The sequence below is a fragment of the Pelecanus crispus genome, chromosome 17, assembly GCF_030463565.1.
Source record: "Pelecanus crispus isolate bPelCri1 chromosome 17, bPelCri1.pri, whole genome shotgun sequence".
In the NCBI taxonomy this organism is placed as follows: domain Eukaryota; kingdom Metazoa; phylum Chordata; class Aves; order Pelecaniformes; family Pelecanidae; genus Pelecanus; species Pelecanus crispus.
The window spans coordinates 519,591-536,945 of record NC_134659.1 but is presented as its reverse complement, the minus strand read 5'-3'; the positions used below and the strand labels follow the sequence as shown (position 1 = coordinate 536,945).

At 53.1% G+C, this 17,355-nt stretch overlaps 3 protein-coding genes across 5 annotated transcripts; 1 reads left to right on the top strand and 2 right to left on the bottom strand.

Annotated features, from left to right (window-relative positions):
• Positions 1 to 506: 506 nt before the first annotated feature.
• Positions 507 to 5,163, bottom strand: BCL2L15 (BCL2 like 15). 2 transcript variants are annotated; one of them, XM_075722384.1, is made up of 5 exons: positions 4,120 to 4,150; positions 2,660 to 2,876; positions 2,132 to 2,274; positions 1,134 to 1,349; positions 507 to 639 (listed from the first exon to the last, which is right to left on the bottom strand). In XM_075722384.1, exons 2-5 carry the CDS (start codon positions 2,799 to 2,801, stop codon positions 622 to 624), a joined length of 519 nt encoding a protein of 172 aa, XP_075578499.1. In that variant the 5' UTR covers positions 2,802 to 2,876; positions 4,120 to 4,150; the 3' UTR covers positions 507 to 621. The 2 variants fall into 2 exon arrangements, with proteins under 2 accessions (XP_075578499.1, XP_075578500.1); XM_075722385.1 differs by lacking the exon at positions 2,660 to 2,876 and having other exon boundaries at positions 4,120 to 5,163.
• Positions 5,164 to 5,582: 419 nt separating this feature from the next.
• On the bottom strand, positions 5,583 to 13,645 carry AP4B1 (adaptor related protein complex 4 subunit beta 1). 2 transcript variants are annotated; one of them, XM_075722271.1, is made up of 10 exons: positions 13,533 to 13,645; positions 13,176 to 13,400; positions 12,635 to 12,765; positions 12,027 to 12,174; positions 10,681 to 11,177; positions 9,748 to 9,831; positions 8,701 to 8,804; positions 8,299 to 8,506; positions 7,712 to 8,044; positions 5,583 to 7,502 (listed from the first exon to the last, which is right to left on the bottom strand). In XM_075722271.1, exons 1-10 carry the CDS (start codon positions 13,643 to 13,645, stop codon positions 7,075 to 7,077), a joined length of 2,271 nt encoding a protein of 756 aa, XP_075578386.1. In that variant the 3' UTR covers positions 5,583 to 7,074. The 2 variants fall into 2 exon arrangements, with proteins under 2 accessions (XP_075578386.1, XP_075578387.1); XM_075722272.1 differs by having other exon boundaries at positions 7,760 to 8,044.
• Positions 13,646 to 13,846: 201 nt separating this feature from the next.
• Positions 13,847 to 15,614, top strand: DCLRE1B (DNA cross-link repair 1B). Its single transcript, XM_075722537.1, has 4 exons — positions 13,847 to 14,035; positions 14,218 to 14,365; positions 14,433 to 14,612; positions 14,743 to 15,614. The coding sequence occupies exons 1-4, from the start codon at positions 13,847 to 13,849 to the stop codon at positions 15,612 to 15,614; spliced, it is 1,389 nt and encodes a 462-aa protein (XP_075578652.1).
• Positions 15,615 to 17,355: the final 1,741 nt, after the last annotated feature.

The following is a 17,355-nucleotide window of genomic DNA, read 5'->3' as shown; positions in this document are numbered from 1 at the left end:
AAAGGTATGGGACTCACAACCTCAATCTTTCCAATATCTTACCTTTCGCGCAAAGACTTCGGACTGGCTGTACCAAGTCTGTTCCTCTTTCCGATTGTAACTATAGTCATCAAATATATTCCCCTTCTGTGTATTCTCGCAGATCGGGTACAGAAAAGCTACAAGATTTCTGTATCCAGCTGCTAAGAGGCAAAGGACTGCTGAGCACTCTGAAAGAACCATTAGTCAGTTTAAAATAATGTCAAATTTCGGTTTTGCAAAAATAAGCCTTTGAATCACCTGAGAGGAACAGAGAGATCTTTAGAATAACTAATGGAAACGTGTTTTAAAACAAATATTCACCCGACAAGTCTGAAAATTAACACTGTGGCACTAAGCACTAACCTAGAAACCTTGAATAAGTGAAGCCCACTTATATGGCTAAATGTAAGAGAAACACAGGGAGAAAACCAAATTAATAACAACACTTATTAACTTTTATTTTTAGTGATACAGAGTGTCTTTCACACATTGCTTATGTGTAGAGTTCTGCTTGTAGTCTTCCGAAGAAATACAACAGCATTTCTCCCAGTTAAATCAAAGAAAATCTTCACCTCCTGGCAAGTAGTATATCCCTTTCTCTCAGTTGTCCAAGTTCCCCTGAAAACAAACAAAAAAACCCATGTTTATGTGTTTTAGAGAAAGAACTCAAGGCAGGTTTAAAGGACCGGCAGGAAGAGAAGGACACAGGGCAGAGGGACGGGCAACCCGCCTCCCGCTGCCACCCTCTCCGGACGGAGTTCCTCCCTCTCCCCGGCAAAAGACACCACGCGGGGTCTGCAGAGCTGCAGGAGTAGGACAGCGCTGTTTGCATGACCCATCCTTCATTATTTTGGTTCTCATCTAAGGGAGCAAGCTGAGCTCCCGAGATAAGGAATTAAAGCCTGAGACAGAGAACCAGATGGGAAGTTTGATGCTGGCTTCCGTAAGACTTCGCCGAGGGGTTTAGCAAAGCCGTGCTCCCGCGGCTACACGCTGAGCTAGCCGCTGCGCGTGTCTGGGGGGACGTGCTGGGCATCAGTGACGAGCTGAGCGACACAAAGGAAGAGTCATAAACGTCCAGGCAAACATCACCACCACCTTTACATCCTTACCCATCCACCACAGGCCTCAATGTAGCTTCTCACTTGCAAGTTTCCATTAATCGTTTTTGTGAGTTGGCTGGTACACACCATAGCTGGGACTTTCTTAGCAACATGCGTGAGCAATTTCACAGAAATAGAGAGAAAAGCTCTCTCGTACACCAGCTCGGGGTTCTGGACACACCAGCTCCTGCTGAGAGAGTCCACGGCAGCCCCAAACTTCTCCATCTGCAAGCATCGAGAGGACAGTCTGAGTTCTTCTTAAATGACAGTGTGATAAGTAAGTCTTGCTCAAAATCCAACATTCAGTTACATTGCTGTATTGCTGCTTCTACCTCTGACTGGAGCAGGTGACCCCACAGCTTCCTGGTGCTACCCATACTGCACAGGACACGCAAGGCAGGGCTCTCCTTCACTGCAGCTTGTACAAACCGCAGCAGCGGGAAGCGCGGCTGAAGGACTGGGGAGGGGAGCTGGTAGTCTAACCCGCGTCGCAACGAACCTGAAGCTATGACTGCCTGCAGCGCTTGCACCAGTGTGCTGGCACGAGAGCTCTGGCCGCAGGGCAGGCTGGAGCCAGATCACCTGCAGCAGGCTGGAGCACCCGCCCTGCCCCTCTCGCCACGGTCTTCCTCCTTTCCCCCTCTACACACCAGCTGCCCGCACCAGCTCCAGCCTGCAGAGCATCTGCAACGACAGGCTGGCCCAGGCAGCTCCAGGCTTTCTCAGGTGATAGAAAGCAGCTCCTTTGGAAGAGAGGAGGAGAATATGCAGCTCCCACAGTGCCTTGTCCGGCTTCTGTCCTGGCAGTTCGCACGCTGCCCACGACACAGAAGTGAAGGGAGGCCGCAGGGTACCACAGCCCCTCCCCTCAGACCCCCCCGACTCCTGCAGCGTAAGCTGTGCTGCTCCCAGGCTTTTGCTGTTCTCCGAGGACACAAGGCTGTTCTACAGACACAAGGCTGGCCTACAGACAAGGAGCTGGCCAGGCAGGACAAGGTGTGCTTTACCTTCCCCTCGAGCACTTCAGCAAGAGCTTCTGAGGAAACCTTTTCAAAATCCATGTTGCACCGGTCCCCTATCTGCCGCAGGCGACTGGCAACCACAACTGGGTCGAACTCGGTCAGAGGCTTTCCTGCAAACTGCACGGACCCTAGAGCAGAGAGAGCAGGGCGAGGGGTTTCAGCATAACGCATTAAAGGTGGAGAAAGAGAACACACGCTGACAGCCCAGCCTCTTTAGCTGCTTACTGCATCCGAAACGCTGCCTTCAGCAGGTACTAGAGCAGTTACTGCCTCGAGCACCCAGGAGGTTAACGCAGGGTGGCCTCTGGCAAGACACACTGGGAAATGTGAACCCAAAGTCCCTAAGAAATGTCACACGGCCGTTCAAGTATTCATTGATTTACAGGGACCAGCGGGCTCTGTACCATGGGCTTGTCCAGGTCTCTTTCCTCCCACCTTAGCTGCTTCATGCCCAAGTCTCAGTTCATCCCCACTCCTGTTTCTCCAAGGGCACCCCTAGGGCCCCTGTTTTACCCATCCGGGTTCCGGCAGCCCTTTCCTCCCAGGCTGCCGTAAGCAAGCAAGGAAGGTCAGAAGACTCCGAAAACATCTCCTCTCTCTCTTCTGGCTGCAGTGACGCAGCAGCGTTGATCGGATGGCAAAGTCCTGCCTGCATTCCCACAGCATTTTGAGGCTGCAGATCACCGCATGCAGTTTTCGGAGAATTTAGACGTTATACTCAAGGTCTCTTCTGAGGAAGTGCAAATTGCAATGTTTCAAAGTCTCACAGTGACCCAAATTTGCAAAGATTTTCACAAAGAAGCAAAAGGCATACTTCACAAATTTCAAGTATATAAAACCATTAGAACTTCTCAGCTAAACTACTTAAAGGGGTGGGGAGGGGGGTGAGCACCTCAGTTAAAGCATTTTTCCCTTAAAGCATCCTGAGGAGAAAAAACCATAACAGAGTATTATTTATTTTTTTCTGAATGTTACCAAAACAAGGTTCATCCAGAAGGAGCTACCCGACGCTGAAAGTTTGAGCAAAACCATTTCCATGTTTGACAAAGTCATAAGGAACTGAAAGCAGGATCTTTCGACACAAAGTGGCGGGCAACTTTACGCGGAGGCATTGCTTCCTGACCCAGCTCCCCTCCCTCATCCAGCCGCTAATTCCAGTTTAGCTCATCTCGCTCAGGTGCCAGCGCTCGGCACCTGCAGCCCGCGGCAGAAGCCAGTGTCTCCCGGGGTCTGGGGCAGCTTCTCAGCGCTCGGGACGGCGGAGGCAGAGGCACAGGTGTCTAATCCAGGAGAGGGAAACGAGCAATACGCTAACGGAAACTTTTTCTTTAGGCAAACCGACAAACTTCCATGAAGCTTCTGAGAAATGGACTTTGCTAGCTATCTGGTGCCAGCAAGATCCCAGTGTCTCTTGGTACATTTTAACCCATTTGTCGACGAGAAAATAATGGTAAAAGCGATATGAAAGGCAATTATGGGTTTCTTGCAGCATTGCCCAGCAAACCAAAGGAGCCCAAATGATATTAGGAGTTTTGTGAAGCAAAGACCACATTCTGTCTTACATGTTAAAGCAACTGGTTTTATCCAATAAGCAGTATGAGCTTTCTTTTTGATAATGACAGTTAAAAATTCTCCCAGCCCGTTGGTTCAGAGCAAGTTTCTCAGGACCTGCGGAGCCGTGCAGGACACCTTCCCCGCCAGCCCTGCCTGCTGCCAGCCCCGCGCCCCGCGGAGCGGCCGCCCTTCTCAGCCCGACCCTGCCCAGGCAGACTGCAGCCGCGTGCTGCCCGGGATTCAGACAAGTTTACCTTGCTCTAACTTCCCCCCAAAGCAGAGATAGCTTGGAAGTCAACACAAGCCTGCATTTTAGGAAACCCAACAACCCCAAGCTACAGCCTCCTTCCTTTCAGTGTTCAGCTGAATCGCTCCTCTCATCTGCAAACAAATAATTTTTCCTCGCACACAGGCCCTACCTCCACAGTCCGTCTCCAGGCTCCGGTAGTCGCTGTTATCTTCACCTAGGAGGTCAGAGAACAAGGCTTCCACAACACACTCCGTCTGCTCCTCAAAGGTTGCCATTTCAGCGCGTCTCCCCGCTGCAGAATGGGCAGGGACACCGCTGCAGCTGCTCTGCTTCGCAGGTGAGCTTCACCTCCAGATCTGGGTTTCCTTTATCCCAGAGCTGCACAGGTTCTTCCTTCTGGGAAGAGTATGACCCCGGACCCCTCCCCGGGAGGGTGCAATGTGACACTATTTGCTCTCTTAACTGCCATCATTCAAGCTATGGGCGTGGTTTAGTTTCAAAATAAGTCAACTCTGTTAAAAGCAACTAAAAAAAAAAGTTATCCAAGACTGTTGACCTGTTCATTCATCAAGAAAGGTGTCTGGATAAAAGGCTAGAAGCGCCAAGTCCCATCCCGGACAAAGACTACACTCGGTCTAGCCACAGCGGAGTAAATGATAGCTTGCCAACAAGCTATCAACTATTTTTTCTGAAAACTGCAAAATGCCAATGCTCCAATGCAGCTCTCCATTAGGACAGGAATACAACATACACATAAAGACACTGGAAACTGTTAACAGGAGCCCTGCTACAGCTGACCTCTTACCTACCTTTGAATTCAGCCATAGGTAGCTTACCTGTTACGGTAATTCGGCATACGAGACTCAAATAAATTGTTGCACAATTGTTCCTTAAAGCCTTGCTTCAAGGAAGTTGAGAGACAAAAACCCTGTCCGACACAGAGGCAGGAAACTGGACTGCAGTCCTCTGCAGATCCATAGCAGTGACTGGATGACTCCATCCCACACACTTCAGAGTTGAACAAACAAATGCTCCAGAAAACAGCCAGGAATGATTTGCATTTTTATTAGGAAAATCAGCAATAAAGTCTAAAACCTGTTTTAACAGTGACAGCTGTGTTTCTGTGAAGTGCATGGAAGGCATATCGCAGTTTAAAGGTACAATACAGTCATTAAAAGAAATTAAAATTACAAGAAATCTTACGAAGCCACCCCTTACAGAGTACAGTAAAGCCCTGTTACAGTGACCTACGTACCTTAACTTTAAGCCAAAGAGCCTTCTTCCAGGTTTTGCCGCTGCGTAAAACATGGCTGTGTCAAGGGCACTTTTCATGGCACCGTACAAAGTCCAACTCTCCGTAACTTTCAACGGAGCAGATGGAGTGCTGTTGACACGGTCTTCAAAAAACAAGTCCCAGGGCTGGCCAGAGTGTAACTACAAACTGTAAAAATTCCGTCACGTAGCACTGCACCATCTCCTGTCGCTAAAGGCGCAGCCGCTGCCCGAGCACTCGCCCGCCGTTCGGGCGGCCGCACACGCGCCACCGAGAGCTGACCTGCTGGGACCAGCGTCCCTGCGCAGCGGCAGCTCCGCCGAGCTGGCGGGGCCCCTTCCCGCCCCCACACGCGCGCTCTCCCCTCAGGCTCGACCCTCGGTGTCCCCAAAGCAGCGCCGTCGACGCGACGTACGCCAGGAGGATTTATTGAGTGGCACAGAGGTGAATGACAGCTCGGGCTGGGTGACTCCGAGAGGGACCCTGAACAAAGCCGTCCCTGGGCAACTATACCCTTACCATTTAAGTTCTCCTCCCCTCACGCGACGGTTCGGTCCAATAGCAATATTTGGGTCTGGGGTCTTCTTATTCTTTACTGGATCCTTTGTCTCCAGGCGGGACATTCCTTCTCTTACTGGAATGGATACAGCTTCTGCTGACGGCTGTGGCTACCTTCTTCTGGCTTGCACTGGTTTCGGGGCCTTCCTTCATGAGGCTAAGTAGGAGTTCAGCACACAGCCAGCGTGCCTAGGTGACAGTTCCCAGTTTGCAGCCCAAGGCTTCAACAGGCCTTGCTACCAACGCTGTGTCTTAGACCCTGTTTGAGCCAGGTTTTGCCTTCTGCAAGTGTACTGTACCGTGAGGACAGGATGACAGTGCTGCACAGAAATAGGTACTGCACAGAAAACAAACTTTTAAATACCCATTCTCGTTACAAAGTTACACATGGTAAAAATCAGTTATCAGCAAAAATATTCCACACAGGCTGATTATCTGAACAGCTATTCTTCCATTATTGGTGTGAGTACCGAGGACTGACAGCTCACCAACACGGGCAAAGTGATACAGGCTACAAAACTCACACCCTATTAACTCACACAAACACATCATACACAGCCTGCACAATCCAGCATTTTCTTACAGTAGCGCTGAGGGGGGAATTTCAGAGAGGGCGATTCGTAACACATTTCAACTAGAAAATACACTTCTTTCTCTTGAAAAAGAAACATACTGTTTCTAGTGAGCACGATGTACCCTGTCCACCCATCTCTGACACAGCAGAGCTCCATTTACCCGTAAGCGAAGCTACTATCAAAATCCATCAGACAGAAAACTAAACCACATGTAAAGGGAGCCAAGAACTAAATACTTCTCTCTTCACTGCACTGTTCCTCTTAATGTGAGGTAAGTAGCAGAGTCCTGGAGTCTTTGAACTGTTTTTTGATTTACAATTCTCATGAAAAAAACCCCCTCCAAAACACATCCCTGAAGGTTGCTCATTTTTGGTTCCATCAGTCACATTAGTGTCTTGTGACAATCACCATAGATGCCACCACTTCTGTGACTCACGCCAGAAGCCGCAGGCTCACGAATGCATTACCTTGTCCTCTCCCCTGCCCAGAGGGAGGACGGACCCTTCACCCTGCCCCGTTCACCAGCTGCAGCAATCCCGTACCTGCCAGCTCCAGCTGCCCCCACACCACATGTGCTTGCTCGGCCCAGCTCTGCTCCCAGAGAGGGCTGCTAACACTCCCACAGTTTAAAAAAACAGCATCAAGTATGGCAAATGAAGCCAGAGAAAGAAACTTTTCCTGTGTCCTGAGCAAGCATCCTACTGGGAGCAGGGAACAATCAGGACTCCAGTCCAACAACTGTCCCCATGACCGTCCGTAATGCTGAAATAAAGGTTTGCAGTGCCTCCGGCTTTGCCTCACTCTGCTTCACTGAAACCTGCATCTCCGAATCTGCTGCCTCAAGCAAGAGCTCAGTTAGGAAGAGACAACCTGTGTCATCCTGAGCACTGAGATAAGCTTTCCATGGCTGGACGCCAGCTTTGCTCATAGCAATCGTCTGGATGTGGACAACGTGAAGAGCCGTCTGTATGGTATCCGGATGAACAGTCCCGCACCAGGGCAGAGAGAGGTGGCAGCTCATGTCCAAGCTCAGCCAGGTCTTCTCAAACTGTTCTGCAGTCAGGCAAACATCAGGAATTAAGGTCAGGCTGCCTGTATTGGGATGAACCTTGAGGACTTCTTTATTCCCTTCAGAAATCAGTGACTCTGAAATGAAACCACAAATACGTGAGATGCAGCATATAAGGTGCAGCTCCCGATTTCAAAAAGAACATCTTAGGGGGCCACCAGACGAAGAGGGCTGGAATCACAGTGCCTTCAGCGGTGACCAGCCACGCACTGCACGAGATATTCGGAACACTAAGACAACATTCTCAAAGCACTGTGATCTTCCAAAGAAACCCACATGGGAACACCTACTGACGAGGGGAAAACAGATCCCAGGTGAAGGTGAGGCAGGTTACCTGTGTCTCTGTTCCTGGAGTCAGTACAAGGAGAACAAGCATAAGAGGGTTCTGCTGGCTGGTGAGCAGTGATGAGTGCCCAGCGCTCTCTGCCATAAACTGGTGCAAGGGTATTGAACTGAGAGGCCCATGTATTCACAGGCCGCTCAGTTTGGTCTTCCAGGAGCCCCAGAGAAGGGTCAGACTTGGGGCTACACAGGACCCGTTTCACTTCTTCCACACCGGACTGCAAAAGGCGATAGTAGAACAGTCCACGGTCTCGTACTGCCATATCCATCTCCTCCTCTGGGAATTAGAGGGACATCATTTATGGAGAATTCTATCACCCAGATTTCCCTGAAGTACTAACCCTTAATTACCAAAAACAGATTCCCAGGGATACAGTGTAAGCCTGTTACACTCACCAACCAGACCATCCTGGATGGTCTCCTCACAGCTAGGATGCTGACACACAACATCCACACAGTGGGGACACAGCCAAACCAGGTCCCAAAAAGCCTGAACTACAGCTTCAGTGAAACAGGACAAAGGGAACCCACCTATGCAGTAATAGAGCAGTCTCCCTAGCATGTCCTGACACTCAGCAGGACGAGACAGGAAAAGTCGCACCAGTGCTGTCAGAAGCTCCATTTTCACTGCTGGGAACATCTCCGATTTCACGTTCTCCACAAAGTCCTCTAAAACATAGGGGGCATTCGGCACTTTCTCACCATGTGTGCCCAGGAGCCAGATCAGCGCTTGCTTGCCCTGAAGGAACCACAGAGAAAATAGCAAATTGGCGCTGTTTACCAGAAAGACAGTGCTGACATGAAATAAACAGGTATGAGAGAACAAGTCTTCTGAAGATTTCACAACCCGCCAGTCGTGACCCAAAGAAAGCCAAACAGTCATTGTCCACCCATCCTCAACAGCTGCCAGCCCGAGGCACAAAGCCACCTTACCTCACTGTCCTGGATGGCGTCCTCACAGCTAGGCAGCGCCCGACACACCGCATCCGTGCACTGGGGACACAGCCAAACCAGGTCCCGAAAAGCCTGTACTACTGCTGCAATGAAACAAAATGCTCAGCGTTCCCCAAGTTATAAAACCACAGGGGGCAGCGGGGGTGGAAATCATTAAAAAAACACTCAAGAGACTTTGCAAATCTTAGCTAGGGAGGTCAGTGCCTTGCTTTTGACTATGATTTGAGACACCCTTCTTCAAAGTCCCATGACGCTGTGTTTGTCAGAGCGAAGTTGTGCCAAGTCTAAAATAAAGCACTGAAACTTCAGATTGTTCCTCCGGCTGCTGGAAAGTAATCTCTCTTCTGGACATTCCCCAGCCTTTGAAAAGGCACTGACTCATGATGCTTCAGACACACAAGGTTAGAATGACAAATTAAAACTAACACTGATTCAAAACAAGTCTCATGAACTTTAGGTCAAAATTTTAAAGGCTCTGCTGCCCACTTACAAAAACACCAGCAGCTTCTAAGACCTAATTCAACTGCTGAGTGCAACATGTGATTTTCAAAGCTGAAAGCAAGACCATTTAAAAGAGGGCAGAAACAGCAATATGAAGTTAGACCTGAGGGCAGCAGAAGAAAAAGAGAAGCCTGGGTACAACTGAATCAGACTATCATATGAGGAACAGAAATCACAAAGATTTAAAAGATCTATTAATCATCTTGGCCCTCAGTCACTAAAATGTCTCTGCCAAGTCCCTCACTCCCCAAGTCAGCAGGCGGCAGCCAGAAAGGAGCCTCCACATCGGACCATGAATGCCGCTATGACCATCTCCCCCTTCACCACGAAGAGTAGTTCCTAAGGAAGGAAAACTACAACGTCCAGTCACACTATATACCCCACTCCACCAGGAAGACTTCCACCTGAAGGTGCCAATTAAATTAAAAGCCAAGTGCCTTTCAGAGCCTCGAGTCTGGGATCACAAGCCCCAGCAAGGCCATCTTTTGGAAGCCTAAGTGAGGCAAACAACCTGCCAACGGCTACCTGACGTGATATGTTCCTGCTGAAGCCCCAGAAGCTCCGTCAGAATCCCCACACACTCTTCTGTGTATGTCCTAGCAATATTGCCTGCAGAGACACCAAAGGACATAAAAGTTAACCTTTTATGAGAGTGAAATAGGAACCATGAGCCCAACTATTCATCACAAACTCACTTCAAAGAAACAGTCTTTCTCATTTTCCTTTTTGACTACGATTTCTGAAAGTGTAGTCAAATGAGCTTGCTCCCCACACAAGGGATATGTTCCTTTTTCTGAAGCCATGCCTCAGAACAAGTCTGAACTTCTCTTAAATGTAACACATAAGAAAGGCATTTTAGCATCCTTGGCTTTATCCTTAATGAATACTATAGAAACTCACCTGTTTTAAAGCTTACAAAAAAGTTGCTGCTCTACCCTTAATTGGTTTAGTGGTGGACTTGGTAATGTTAGGTTAATGGTTGGACTGGATGATCTTAAAGGTCTTTTCCAACCTAAACGATTCTATGATAAAAACAAAACCGAAGTGCCCCAAATCACCTTAACTCTGCCCCCACCACAACTCAAAGAACAAGCAGGCATTAGAGCAGCTCCTCCACCCACTACACAGTTTCATTCAACACTATATGGCTCATTAATAAGATGAAATAACACAATTTCTCTAGAGCACCTGATCAGAGCACAGACATCTGAATGAGATTCAAGGACATTATGCGCAACCTGAAACAGTTCAATAGCAGGACTTCTGAAAGAATCAGCACAATCGTGGTTTAGAAACACACTCACACAAAACATTCCTGGGGAGGCCGGTCTACAGAGGGCTGTACTGCTTCAGCACAGATCACGTTTTCGGCATTTGCCCAGATATACTTCAGCAGAGAAAGGCCCACCTTAAGGGTCTAGGGCTGCAGCTGCTCCCGAGGCAAGACACGGCTCTTACCTATGGCAAAGATAGCCCCTTGGGCAAGCTCTACCGACACATCAGTGCAATAGCCCTTCAGCTCCTCCAGCACTTGCTGTACGTTTTCATCATTCACCAGCTCGCACAACACCTCCATCTTCTGGCATTTGATGTAGTGGGGCTCTGAATACGAACAGAAGAACTTTTTGTAGTGGCTGCTAAAATGGCCAGGAAGGCTTCCAAGGATCTGACGCACATGGCACAGCGCAGTGAAGCAGAGCTCCCTGCTCTCCGAAGTGCAGGCAGACAGCAGCGGTCCCTTCACTCTCACCAAAACATCTGCCTGCACATGGGGGTATTCCCTGGCCAGCACTAGGAAAAGCTTGGTGGCTGCCATCACAACGCTGGGGCTGCTGCTTTTGAGATAGCCATCCAGTAAATTGAGTATGTCGAAGAGCTCCTCCTCGCTGCGCGGTCTGTAACGCAGGAGGAAGGTCAGCACCTCGCTTTGCCCCCACTGATCCAGATCAGCCATCCTGCCAAGAGAATAAACACGGTTTGCAGGAGTCGAGAAGCACACAAAGATCTGCGCTGTGCGGAGTAGAGACCTTAGCCTCCAAGTTTCTTACAGTCTCTGTTCCAAAGCAAATGCTATGCTTCAGAAGTATACACCACAATTTTATCTCAGGAGAACTGACCAGTTTACGCACATAGGCTTAACCCAGTATCAGTCACGTGCACTTTTGCTAGTGCTCTAAGCCAGACAGCAACATTGACAAAAACCCTGAGCAGAAAAATACCCCTCTTTTGCCAGATTGTATAGAATTATCTGCAGAAAAGTTAATTTTTTCAAGCAAAGTTATATATCTTTCAACAGATTAGGCGAGACATACTAGGCTGCCCAGAGAGGTGGTGGAGTCCCCATCCCTGGAAGTGTTCAAACAACGGGTAGACGTGGCACTTGGGGACATGGTTCAGTCTAGTCTACCCTTGATTGGTTTAGTGTGGACTTGGTAGTGTAGGTTAATGGTTGGACTGGATGATCTTAAAGGTCTTTTCCAACCTAAACGAGTCTATTCTATTCTAAATATATCATGTAAACCATCACCAAAAAAACCCAAACCTAGTCACACTAACCTATAATTCCAAAGCAAACCACCAGCTGAAGCAAAGACTCCCTGGAAAAGCAGGGCATCTCAGATTTCTCTTAAGATCTTAGCATAAAAGTAATTTGGTTTCTCTTAGGATGGCCACCTCCATCCTTGGGTGCCTGACTCTTCCTTCATGTTCTGACAGGAGCCCAGAAATACCTGCTTTGCTAGCATGCAAAATGCAACAACAAGAATGAAGCTTCCAGCACCATCTTAACATCCAAGAAAACAAACCTGTTGAGGAGATGATGGGCAATGGGTTTGTTGATGACAACTCCTCCCTCCTTCTTCAAGATCTCTTCTAAGGCCCTCAGACAGTTCACGACTACAATAGGATCCTGATCACGAAGCAAACTGTACAGCTCATTCACCAATGCACCATCTGCAAAGAAGTGGAGGTCTGTATATCAAATTCTGTTGACACACCGCAACTTAATCACCCTCTATGATACGGCTTGACCTGGGAGAAGCAGTCAACAAAACCTCCAGCTCTACAGCAACACCTGCCCTTGGCACAATGTTCCCCTGAAGGCCTGCGGCTGTGAGAACGGCACCCGGCCGGCCAGAGACTGCAGGAACGGCCAGGTGTTGCGGGAGGCCCCGTAAGAGCAGGTACCACCGTAAAAGGGGCACCCTGACACGGAACCTCGCAGTGCCCGCTGCTTCGGCGACGATTCGGCACGCAGCGATAGCCCCCTTACCTTCCTCTTTCTGTCCTGCAGCTGCCACGGCCCAGAGGCAGCGCAGCGGACCCAGGACAAGCTGCGGGCCTAAATACGCTTCCAGCGGCTGCGCGCCCCCGCCTCCCCAGCAGCGCGCAGCCCCGGCACGAAGCCCCTTACCCACTTCGCAGTCCCCCTGCAGCTTCAGCATCTTGGCGCAGCCGAGCACGGCGGCTCTCCGCACGTAGGAGGCCTTGTCCCGCAGGCCGCTGAGGAGGGGCTGCTGCAGGTACTCCTGAATGCCGGGCATCCTGCGGGCGGGCGGCCGTCAGCCAGCCGCCGCCACGGCCCCCCCCCACCGCCCCAGCCCCGGGCCCCCCCCGCCCGCCGCCCCGGCCCGGCCCCTCCGTCCTGGCCCCCCGCCCACCGCCCCGGCCCCTCCGCCCCGGGCCCCCCCCCCGCCCTGGCCCCCCGCCCGCCTCCCCGGCCAGCCCCGCCCCCCCCCCCCACCGCCCCGGCCCCTCCGTCCTGGCCCCCCCCCCCCCCCGCCCTGGCCCCCCGCCCACCACCCCAGCCCCGCCGCCCCGGCCCCCCACCGCCCTCCCCCCGCCCGCCGCCCCGGCCCCCCCCCACCGCCCTCCCCCCCGCCCGCCGCCCCGGCCCCCCACACCGCCCGCCGTCCCGGGCCGCCCGCCCCCCCCGCCCCGGCCCCCCGCCCCACCTGAGGCCGCACATGCTGCGGAGGGCGAGCCCGCGCACGGCGGGGCTGGGGTGGGCGCAGTCCTTGCGCAGGGTGTTGACGGCCAGCAGCGCCAGCTGCGGCTGCCGCGGGGCCTGCGCCCGCACGTACAGCGACACCAGCTTCTTCTGCACCACGTCGGCCGCCGCGCTGGCCTTCACCATCTCCGGGAACAGCCCCGACACGTCCGCGCCCTGCGCCATGTGCCTGCGGCGGAGACAGCGCTCAGCGCGGGCCCGACCGCACCGCACCGCACCGCACCGGACCGCACCGCACCGGACCCGACCGCACCGGACCGGACCCGACCGCACCGTCCGCCCCGCGCCCCGCCCGCTGTACCGGATGACGCGCAGGACGGCGGCGCGGTACCGCAACCGGTCCGCCTGCACGTGCGGGTTGGCCAGGGCCCGGCGCAGCTCCCGCACCGCCTCCTCGCCGCCCAGGTACGGCATGGCCCGGCCTGACCCCGCTCCGCTCCCGCTCCGCTCCCGCTCCGCCGGCCCCGCCTCCGCGCCCCGCCCCCCTGACGTGACCACGCAGCCCCGCCACGCCCCTGACGTGCGATCGGCCCCGCCCCGCGCCTGCGCGGCCCCGCCCCCCCAATTCGGCGGGAAGCGGCGGGGCCGGCGCCGCAGCCGCCGGCGGGCGCCGCCATGAGCGGGACGCTGATCCCCGGGACGCCCATCGCCGTGGACTTCTGGAGCGTGCGGAGGGCGGCCGGCGCCCGCCTGTTCTTCCTGTCGCACATGCACTCGGACCACACCGTGGGGCTGTCCAGCACCTGGAGCCGCCCGCTGTACTGCTCGCCGCTCACCGCCCGCCTGCTGCACCGCCGCCTCCAGGTAGGTGCCCCCGCCGCCCCCGCCGCCCGGCCCTCACCGCCCGGCCGCCCCCGCCGCCCCGCCCTCACCGCCCGGCCCCGCCGCCCAGCCCTCACCGCCGCCCGGCCGCCCCCGCCCTCGCCGCCCCCGCCGCCCGGCCCTCGCCGCCCCCGCCGCCCCGCCCTCACCGCCCGGCCCCGCAGGTGCCGACGCGCTGGATCCGGCCGCTGGAGGTGGGGCAGAGCCACGTGGTGGGCGAGGAGGTGACGGTGACGCTGCTGGACTCCAACCACTGCCCCGGCTCCGTCATGTTCCTCTTCGAGGGCGCCTTCGGCAACATCCTCTACACAGGTACGGGGCGGGCCGCCGAGGCCCCCGCCGCGGCCCCCGCCGCGCCCTGACGGCCCTGTCCTCGCAGGGGACTTCCGCTACTCGGGCGCCATGCGGGGCGAGCCGGCGCTGAGGGGCCGCCACATCGACCGCCTCTACCTGGACAACACCCACTGCCACCCGCAGCGGGCCCTGCCCTCGCGCCAGCGCGCCACGCGCCAGGCCGCCCACGTCATCCGCGCGCACCCGCGACACCGAGTTGTCATCGGTGAGTGCCGCCTCGCGGGGCCGTCGCCCTCGCCTCCCGCTCCCGCCGGCGGGGCCCCTCGGTGCCCTCCCCTCGGCCGGGGCTCCTGCCCCCCGCCCCGGCCCTGGCACGCTCATGGCTCTCCTCGCAGGTGTCTACAGCCTGGGGAAGGAGACGCTGCTGGTGGACCTGGCAGTGGAGTTCGGCACCTGGGTCGTGGTCAGCCCCTGGCGCCTGGAGCAGATGCGGCTGCTGGAGCTGCCCGATGTCTTCACCACCGAGGAGGGGGCCGGCTGGATCCGTGCCGTGGACATCACCGAGATCCGCTGGGACACCCTTGTCAGCTGGAACGCGCTGCACCCTACCATTGCCATCCTCCCTACCGGCAGGCCCGTGAAGGTCACCCACCCCAACATCCACCCCATTCCGTACTCGGATCACTCATCCTTTTCGGAGCTGTGCGAGTTTGTGAAGTGGCTGAAACCTTGCTCGGTCATTCCAATCGTGAAGGGTGGCATGTGCCAGGCTTACTTTCAGAAATACCTAAGTTCTGCCCCCCAGACACTTCCTGACCTCAAAATCCCAAAGCCTGTGCAAGAGTCTGTACAGCAGCAAAGCAAAAGGAAGGGGCAGGAACCCGTGTGTCTCTTGAAAAGAGCTGCGCAGCATTCTGCGCCTCGAGGAGTTGTGTATGAGTCCCCAGAGAGAGACACCGAGAAGTCTGAAGAGTTCACGGGTGTTAAGGTTCTTCAGCAGAACTACTGCGAGTCAGCTTTCTGCTCGAAAGAAGGCTGCACTTGTCACACAGGCAAGGAGAAAGGGAAGGAAGAGCTGAGTGGAGAACAGCCAGGAGCAGCAAGAGCAGCTAGCGCTGTTAGCCAGGCACCTGTTTCCAATGAGCACTTTCCAACTGGATTTGCAGAGCAGTATTTACTCACTCCCTTGAATGTTCTAAAGCAGAATTCCTCACAGAAATTCGACAAGCTGGTAGAAGATTTCTTTAGGAGGGGAGAAGCATCCTGAAAAATTGTGTGGCACTTGCAAGTGCCAATGCAGTTGATGGCAGTGATTCTAGAGGTCTTACTGCTGCATCCCATTCTCTGTGCTCAAGTTTCCCATCAGAATAGAGGAGCTCAGCTATGGGGCTCTACTTTCCTTGTCCTCCAAGAGGTAAAGAGGAAACTAGAACCAGTTTGTAGGTGCTAGATTTTTTAAAAAATTATTTATTTTTATATCTCTGTCTACATCTGTTGGGTCTCCACACTATGCTCGGGCAGTGTGGTCCCACTGCGTGCGTGCCTTGTATCTACTTTCTGCAGTGACTTACCTGTCTCTTGTGACAAAAGGTACTGCCAGGTCGATTCAAGTTGAGCTGCAGAGGGCGTGAGCTGCCTGCAGCTCAAGTAATTAATGGGGATGGATGTGATGAAAGAAAGAAGAAGAATCTGAGAGCCCCAAAGGTTCTTCTTTCTATATATCTGTAATGCCTCATTGACAATGAGCAGTTCATTTCAAGATGCATTACAAGTATTATAAGGTACATTGAAAAAGTGGTGCTTAAAGAAGTCTAGACAATTAAGTGCCTCTGAGTCTATTAATCTATTTTTTTATCTGTTAATCTACTAATACCTTCATACAGCACTGCTTTTGTATCCAGCCGACTGCAGCTGGATGCAGTTCTGCTCTCCTGAAAGCACTGTCTTAATGTTAACTGTCAATGCTTTTTTCAGGTTAGTGGCTGGAAAAAATAGGAATTGTCTGGGTTCTTGAGCTCTGGACTTTCCAGAATGGGTTACTAGATCCTCTGCAGTCTCTGCACTCAAGTCTGCAAGTCTGAATTCTGCTTGACTGCAAAGCACTTCTGGTAACTGTCAGTGTTCTGCTAGGCCCACTGCCTTCCCATCCACTGCCTGTTCTAATCATGCAATGGCAAATGGGATGGGAGATAATGAACCATCTGCTTAGTGGTGTAAAGTGCTCAGTCTTAGCAGCACTGGTTGGAAGGAATACTGTGTGTGGCTGAACAGCAAAACTGCCTCTGTTAGAGGTCGGGCACTTTTCTGCTCCAGATCAACTGCAGAGAGCCACAGCCCAGCTGGCACAGTCGGGAAGTGTCAGTAGCCTGACAGCCAGCAGGCACCCACTGTGGAGCCTGGAAACACTGTAGTTATCCATGCCAAACTGCACTAGCAGCATGACAGATTGGGTCCCCATGGGGTCAAGGCAACAACACTAGAGTGGAAATGGTCACTAGGTGCTTTCCTGGAGCAACAAACCAGCTTGTTATTCAGCTTTTTCCAGCCTCTTTTTCTCGCCTCCTTTTCGTTACTTTCAACACAAAATGTTTCATGTGATCTTGATCAGGATCAGAGTCTCTTCTGAGTGTGGTGTCCTGCAAGGTCTCTCCAAGACCAGTCAGCTAGATGGACTGAATTCCCTGAATCAAGCCAGAAAAGGAAGCATTTGCTCTTTGAGTAAAGCTAGGGCTCGTGGAAAGCAAAGATGCCTGTAGATGCAGCAGCCACACCTGTTAAAAACAAGGCTGTCCTCAACAGTAATCATGATGACGGCCAGAGTGGGTATGTTTGGAAAGCTGTTTGGCAAACGAGAGTCCTAACTGCCAACCCCGTGCCTTCCCAGGCACTGCGACATTTGTCGCTATAATGTGAGCAGTGCCTCTCGCTGGGACTGCCGGCTGATTGTGCCTGCCAGCTGCTGTGGGGATGCTGGAAGTGGTGGAGCAGTGTTCTGTGAAATACACCTC

What these genes read in the sequence shown, in the direction of transcription:
- BCL2L15 (XM_075722384.1), bottom strand. Translation starts at nt 2,801, where the DNA reads ATGCAGGCAGGACTTTGCCATCCGATCAACGCTGCTGCGTCACTGCAG. An exon ending in GGCTGCCGGAACCCGGATGG is followed by an intron (nt 2,275 to 2,659) that starts GTAAAACAGGGG and finishes TCTCTGCTCTAG; the next exon opens with GGTCCGTGCAGTTTGCAGGA. An exon ending in CTGAAGTGCTCGAGGGGAAG is followed by an intron (nt 1,350 to 2,131) that starts GTAAAGCACACC and finishes CGATGCTTGCAG; the next exon opens with ATGGAGAAGTTTGGGGCTGC.
- AP4B1 (XM_075722271.1), bottom strand. Translation starts at nt 13,645, where the DNA reads ATGCCGTACCTGGGCGGCGAGGAGGCGGTGCGGGAGCTGCGCCGGGCC. An exon ending in ACTGCTCTATTACTGCATAG is followed by an intron (nt 8,045 to 8,298) that starts GTGGGTTCCCTT and finishes TCTAATTCCCAG; the next exon opens with AGGAGGAGATGGATATGGCA. An exon ending in TGTTTTCCCCTCGTCAGTAG is followed by an intron (nt 7,503 to 7,711) that starts GTGTTCCCATGT and finishes GTTTCATTTCAG; the next exon opens with AGTCACTGATTTCTGAAGGG.
- DCLRE1B (XM_075722537.1), top strand. Translation starts at nt 13,847, where the DNA reads ATGAGCGGGACGCTGATCCCCGGGACGCCCATCGCCGTGGACTTCTGG. An exon ending in TGCTGCACCGCCGCCTCCAG is followed by an intron (nt 14,036 to 14,217) that starts GTAGGTGCCCCC and finishes CCGGCCCCGCAG; the next exon opens with GTGCCGACGCGCTGGATCCG. An exon ending in CGGCAACATCCTCTACACAG is followed by an intron (nt 14,366 to 14,432) that starts GTACGGGGCGGG and finishes CTGTCCTCGCAG; the next exon opens with GGGACTTCCGCTACTCGGGC.